Raw genomic sequence first — 6,860 nt, 5'->3', positions numbered from 1 at the left:
TAAAACATATTAAAACAAACGCACGATGGACCGGGAATGTGAATCGTTCTATTTGCACTTACAGAAACGTCCGTCTACATAAAATCAATGGGCTTATCCCAGAGTTAGGTTAGCATTAAGAGGGGCAAGTCTGGTGCCTTGGATAAGTCAGGATATTCCATCTGAGTAAAAGCAGAACAAACCCATTTAACACTATTACAAATAAATACGAACAATTACAGATGAACAATTTGCAGAGAGGATATCTATTTCAGTACCCAGGGGGGATGACTACCCTTTCCTCTTCTAATAGTTTAAATTATTTACATATTAGACAACTTTAAAATAACTATTGCACTTTGCCTTGTCACATTTGGAGCCTGCGTACGAAACCAAATACAAGCCTCAGGGGCTCGTGGTAGATTTTACTTAAGCTCCAGCATGAGTGCCTAGGCTTCTGCAAAAACCTACCAACTCTTTTTTTCCGTGGTGCCACAGGAATTATTTAGCAAATGGCCAATATTCAGCCAATTAAATGTTTGCATTTTGAGGATGGCTTTATTGTTTGCTTGGTTTTCCTTCTAGGAAAACATTTATAACACTTGGTCCTGCTTTACATTCAAAGCATCAGAGACCACCTGTTTAATGACTAGGGGGCTATTTCCAGCTCCAGGGTTTTTTTTCCCCAGTCTAGACAAATTTTTCTAGACCTGAACATATGTTGGAAACCCTTTCTCTCTGTATGCATTAAATCAACCAACCTCTCCTGCTGAGGCTGTAAGGTCTTTTTCAAGCATTCTTTGGAAACCAGTCTATCCCAGTTCCCTTGCAAGAATGTTTCTTTCACTGGAATTTTCCAGCAGGTGCATTTTGCCCCGTGCAGACAAAGTGCCCCAATCCTCTGTTGTTCAAAGCAAAAATGATATAGCAAAGTAACACTGGCATCTTCAGGTTACCACTCCAAACGCTACCTCTAACACTGGGATCTAAGGTTAATAGTAAAGAAATTTTTGAGATTTAGCATGCTTTTAAATGAAACCTGGGATTATTTTTTTTTGATGATGATTTATCTTTTCAGCTGCTCTAATCAGAGACATGTGTCAACAAGCAAGAAAATCAGGTTGCCACTTAAAACAATAAAAGCTGCTTTACAGGTTCCTCTTCTTGATTTTTTTGCTTGGAGGTAAAATTGCTGAAAATAATTTGAATATTGCTTAATGGCTTTAGAAGCTGAATTCTATTCATTTTATTCATAGCTGGTTGTAACAGTCCCATGGCCTATAAACAGGAAGGCATTTCCACAACACAACTGAATACTTACATTCAAATTTGTAGACAAATGAGCACTAAGTTAAAATTGCCTAACAGCAAATTATCTCCTGTTCTGGAATACTGGGAACTGATGAGCTAATTACGCAGGGCCCTTTCAACTCAGAGCTCCAGCTGATTGTGGCATTAATGTAATAAAACCCAGTGATGCTTAAAAATATAAGTGGAAGCCTCTCTAGGACAAGTCCTGTTTAAAATACAGAATTTGTAGCCTCAAGAGTTTCTGTTTAGTGATCTGCCATTCCCTATGATTATTGCTACAAGGTAATTAGCCCAGGTGGTAAGGCTGCCCGAGACCTCTGGAGGTGTGGAGCTTTGGGTTATTGCTGCTGCTTAAAACTGGCCTTGAAATAATGCAAATGGGGTACCTTCAGAAAAGGGATCTATGTCACAGTAACACAGTGGATTCTTGTATCTCATTGATGGCACGGCTGGTTTAAGGTGGCTTTTTTTTCCCCCTTCCCTCCTATGTTTTCCTTTTATAAATTATTCATCTAGAATCGCATTATCCCAAGACACCCCTCACGCTTGCTGCACTTCCCAAGGCAGTCCTGCTAACGGAGAAAGTCTCTGGGTAGATCAAATGCAGCGGAAGCATGTTAGCGGTGAGGACAGACACTGTAATTTGACTGTTTGTCTTTTACTTATCTCAACCTCTATCATTCCTTTGGAGACCGAGCAGCCTCTGCATTAAGATGGCTGGCATCCGTGCTGGTAGCCCGGGGAATGCCAGGACAGCTGTGCTGGGGATGGGCTTATCCCCCTGCACCGTCAACGGGAAGACCTGAAGAAACACAGACTGGCTGCTAGGACTTGGTGAGCAAGGTGAACAGAAACACGGTCCCCAGGCTGGAGAAAGTGTAACAGGGTCTTTGGTATCAATCAAAAAGTCTGCTTCTTATTTTAATTATTTCATGCTTTATGCATGTGTCCCTCCAAAACAGCAAAGGCTGGTAAGTGCTGGTGGGGAGTCTGCAGCCTGGTAGACTGGTCTAATATCAGTACAATCAGCCTGGGGAATTTTTTCCTGTCTGTGGCCCTTCCTTATACCAGCTCTGTATTGAGATATACAGATGTATGTGCCACTGTGGGCAGAAAGTTCCATTAGCCTGGGATCTCTCCCCTCAAAACCACTGCAGCACCCCTCTGATAACCTTGTAGCCTTAAACACCCAGAGCAAGCACGCCAGCCTTGCAGTTTCTCCGTGCGGCAGTCGGGCTTAACAGCTATTTACCCAAGAAAGGTATGGGTTTAACTAGCACAGGTATAACCCCAGTGTAAATACCATAATCCCAGAGAGTACGAGAGGGCCCTTATCATTTTCCTTTCAATTGTGTAGGAAAGGGCTTAACCTCTTCATTGAAAAATGCTGCTCTTCTTGCAGAAGGTATAAATAGAGACACTTTTGGCTCCCAGTGAGTCACAGTTTGCCAGCTGTGCCATTTTTCTTAGAGGCTTTGCAATATTTACAATGCTTTAAGGCCTCTCTTGTGTTCTGCCTTAAAATAATTTATCTGAAAGGAATCATCTTCCATTCATACTACAACAGAAACCAGTGGTGGCCTTTCTCCCCAGCCTGCACCCTTGCAAGTAAAGCTGTTCACAGCAAAGACAGTCACTTCTAGACTTAAAATGGAAGTGATCTGCCCCCCCCGCCAAGCACTGCAGGCAGCCTCTTGGTCTAGGAGATATAATCTGGGACATACAGGGAAGATGGAAGTGAAGGAAATGCACTGCTTTGGGAGATGGAGGGGAAAAAAAGATATCTTGAGGAAGGTACTGATGGTGGAGGACAGAGAAGAGGAGGGGCTAGGGGAGAGTAAAAGCTGAGTGGGCGATGGGGCAAGTACAGGAATTTTTTTCTGCATAAAAATCTGCTAACACAAACAAGCCTCCCTCCTTTTTTTTAATGCGCAGTGTTTACAGTTTCACTGCACTTGTTGCCAGCAAAGAGGTTGCTCTTCATGGGGGTGTTGAGAGTTAAAGAGCAACTGGGGAACAGATACAAGGAGGTCTGGAGAGGAAACTGAGGGATGGGAGGAGAAACAGTGGGAGAGGAGCCAGCACGTGGATGAAGGAGGGGGAGCAAAGACAGGCAGCTCCCTTATCCACAGCACCGGACAGGCAGTTGCAGGGCCAGTTCAACCAGCCAGTCTGCCACACATAGGGCAGTTGTTGCCCTCCCAAAGAAGAAGGGGCAAAAATCTACCTTAGAGCATCTGCAGATGGCGAGGTGTAAGCTCGTCTGGCAGGATGCTCCACTTGCAACTCGATACGGGAATGTTGAACCTCAGCAACTGGCAGTACCAGTGACCTAAAGGAAGAAAGATGGAGAAATACAATCTGTCAAGGTGTGTGCACTTAACAGTGCATCCACTGGACAAAAACTTTACACATCAGTAACCAAAGTAAAGCTGTTACAAAACAAACCAGAGATCTTTTTTATTGGTAATTTGTCTTCCCTCTGGTAAATACCCACATATCACCAGAATATACTGTTCAGCCTCCAGAGGCAGTAAACCACTGAATATTGTAACGTATTTGGCCTATACCAGCGGCCTGTCGTTTTTTTAATCACAGGCTGCAGATTTTCCAGTGCTACCTTAGCACTTGTTGCCTTGAGGGACAGAAGATTTCTGTTGCCTCAGACTCACTACAGACACAAGACTGGAAGGAACTGACATGGCCAAACATCTCTGTTCCTGGCATTTTAGGCCACAGAAGTCTAAAGCAAAATGATACATTGGAAGGTTTTCCAGCAGGACTAAAATCTGCTGTGTTCCCTGGTTATCATGTGTGTCCTTAAACTCAACCCCAAAAATAAAGGAGTCTCTCAGTGAAGCCTCATACAGTTGCTTATCATTCTGTCTCTGTGTTTTCTTTTCTTAAGTTTTTAGCCTAAATTTAAAGATTATTTAAAATATTGAAAAGCGATTTTAACAAAAAACAGTGGAAGGCAAACCCCATTTCCTAGTTAATACTCAGCCATTCTCCTTTTAGTGTAGAGACGGGAACAATGAATGCATAAAAGTATTACCTGAGAGGAAAATCTTTCACAGGCTTGTAACTTCCATTAAATATTCTTTTAACCTGTAATGTACCTTATTGCTTTGGAATGAGATGAAAAAACTTACTATGCTATTTAATATTCCTTTTTCCCCTCCCTTTCATAGTTTGTCTTTCTTTATTCCCAACAATTGCAGGATAATAAAAGTTATCAGAAGTAAGCAGAGTTTTTACAGAGCAGTTACTTTAATCTCATCCTTATTCCAGAGCATACGAATCTGCCATCCGCATTTATGGAAACTGGCCCAAAGCCCTCCCTTTTAAACGCATATCTCCCTGACTTCCACGTGAACCCTGTGCCTTTGCAAGCCCACCCGACTTTAATTCCTGTTGAAGAGAGAAGAGCAAAACACCCTCATGATCAGAACGCAGAAACTCGGAGTGCTCAGCTGATACAGCTCCAATAACTGCAAACAGCAGTTGCTACAGCTAAAAATTGTTTTCCCCTGCTCCAGGCAGCAGAGGCTGGTGGTGGCACCGATGCGTTATTTCCGTTTGAACTTTATTTTATGTAACAATTACATGTGGGATCAAACTTGACAGGTTGGTCACCGCATCACTTTTTAGTTCCAGGTCTTTCTTTGCACTTCAGCTATAATCCAGACTTGTCTATCGTTACAGGTCATCTTCCTGAAATCACTGAAAGCTGAAGATGGATATTAAGCGCGTGAAGGACTATATCTATTGGCTGTACTACCAGTACCTACTGATCACCTGCAGCTACGTGCTGGAGCCCTGGGAGCAGTCCATGTTCCACACCATCACCGTGACTGTTTTCGCTATGGTGGTGTACACGGCTTACGTCTTCGTCCCCATCCACGTCCGCCTGGCTTTTGAGTTCTTCTCCCAGATATTTGGAGGCCAGCCCGAAAGCACGGTTTCCATCGTGAACTGAACTTGCCCGAGTCGTGATTAGCAGCTCTTGCAAATTGTGAAATGCATTGTCTTCTTCAATTTTGTATATTTATTCTGCAGCAGTTTTGCAGTTATGAAAATACCATTTTTCTCTTACAAAAATCTGGCTTGCTTAATTACCATCGCTGAAAACCAGAATAATGCACTGACCACCGGCTGCACAGTCCCCGTTCAATGAAACACAGGCCAGCTTTTGCTGGGGGATAATAAAACACATCGCCTGGAATGCCATGTGTAACTAATATTCACCCGGCTCCCACTTTCAGCACCCTCATTTAATCACACTGGCATGGATGAACCAGCAAAGGCCGTTTATGATGGCTGTGAGGAGGTGTACTACGCTCAATATACACAAAGAAGTTCTGCCAACAGAGTGCAGTGGCAAAACATGCCATGCCTTCTTTGACCTAGGTTAGAGAATATAAGGAGATGAGTAAAATACAGCGTGATTTGAGTACTAATATCTGGCTGGTTATCAACTTCTGGTTTTTAATTGATGGGAGAGGAAATTAGAAGAGAAAGTAATAGGAACTTGAATCCAACTTTTTGCATCTAAGCAGCTGCATCTGACTTTAGATGGTCTAAGAGTAATAAAAGCATACTATAGGTAATTTTGCAGTTTACTGAAAACAACAGACAGACGGACAACTGGCTGTGTTTCAGTGCACTCCTGCCTTCTTTGATAAAAAAACAAAATTTTTTTTCTTTCTGCTCCCATTCACCAAAGCAAGCAAAGTGCATGTCTGCACCAGAGGAAGGAATAGAAGTAATATTTTAATAACTGCAGGGAAATCTGAGTGCTTGAAGAGATCTGCTGTATAAAGAAGAAATGAGATGTATTATAATTGCCTGTGGGGAGGTTTTTTGAACAGTGGAAGGTTTGTTTGGCTTTCACCCTACACCCAAATCAAACATCAATGCCAAATCCTAAGTTACAGCTATACAGTGCATGTATCTAACAGTTGATGCTACTGTTATTAGAAGTGAGAGGTACAAGATGTAAATAGCTTTCAAATTATGTTTGCGCACTTACAGGATTAAAAAAAAAAAACCCTCTTAACTTCTTTATCAAGCTGCAGTGGGGTCCTGCATGCTTAAAAGAACATGGCTTGTTTGGAAACTAAGACATGTTTTGAAGGTTGAACAGATCTGAACATGTGTGTATGCATTTTTTTCAGAAAAAAATAAAATTTTATTCTTCAGAAACAAGATTTCAGTGCATGACTCGGCTCTTCCCAGTGTTTTCTATTTGTTCATAAATACCCTGGATGCACGTGGGCCAGGCTGACACCAGGGCAGAGAGACTGTTTTGTTGCAAATGTTTTGGGGCAAGGTTTCAGTGCCCCTTAAGTGGATCTGTGTGTGGCCTGCTGCGTTCATCCTCATTAGTGCTCCAGCCCAAAACCTCCTCTCTCTGGTGGTGGGGGAGGAAAAAAAAGAAAAAAAAAAAAAAAAGAAAAAACAAACCCCAGAAACTTCATTGAAGATCCTGCTCTAGAGCAGTTCACAAGGTCCTGAAGGCAACTCTTGGAGATGCCCAGGTCTCCTGCTCGTCAGAGGCCACATTATAG

General features: G+C 42.5%; 1 protein-coding gene across 1 annotated transcript; it reads left to right on the top strand.

Moving 5' to 3' along the window:
* The first annotated feature begins 4,995 nt into the window (after positions 1 to 4,995).
* Positions 4,996 to 5,880, top strand: SPTSSB (serine palmitoyltransferase small subunit B). Its single transcript, XM_026854652.1, has one exon. It carries the CDS (start codon positions 5,027 to 5,029, stop codon positions 5,267 to 5,269), a length of 243 nt encoding a protein of 80 aa, XP_026710453.1. The 5' UTR covers positions 4,996 to 5,026; the 3' UTR covers positions 5,270 to 5,880.
* Positions 5,881 to 6,860: the final 980 nt, after the last annotated feature.

The sequence above is a fragment of the Athene cunicularia genome (genome assembly GCF_003259725.1).
Source record: "Athene cunicularia isolate RWA chromosome 9 unlocalized genomic scaffold, athCun1 chr9_part1, whole genome shotgun sequence".
NCBI classification, from domain to species: Eukaryota; Metazoa; Chordata; class Aves; order Strigiformes; family Strigidae; genus Athene; species Athene cunicularia.
The sequence above is the reverse complement of the archived record's forward strand: the minus strand, read 5'-3'. Positions and strand labels throughout refer to the sequence as shown.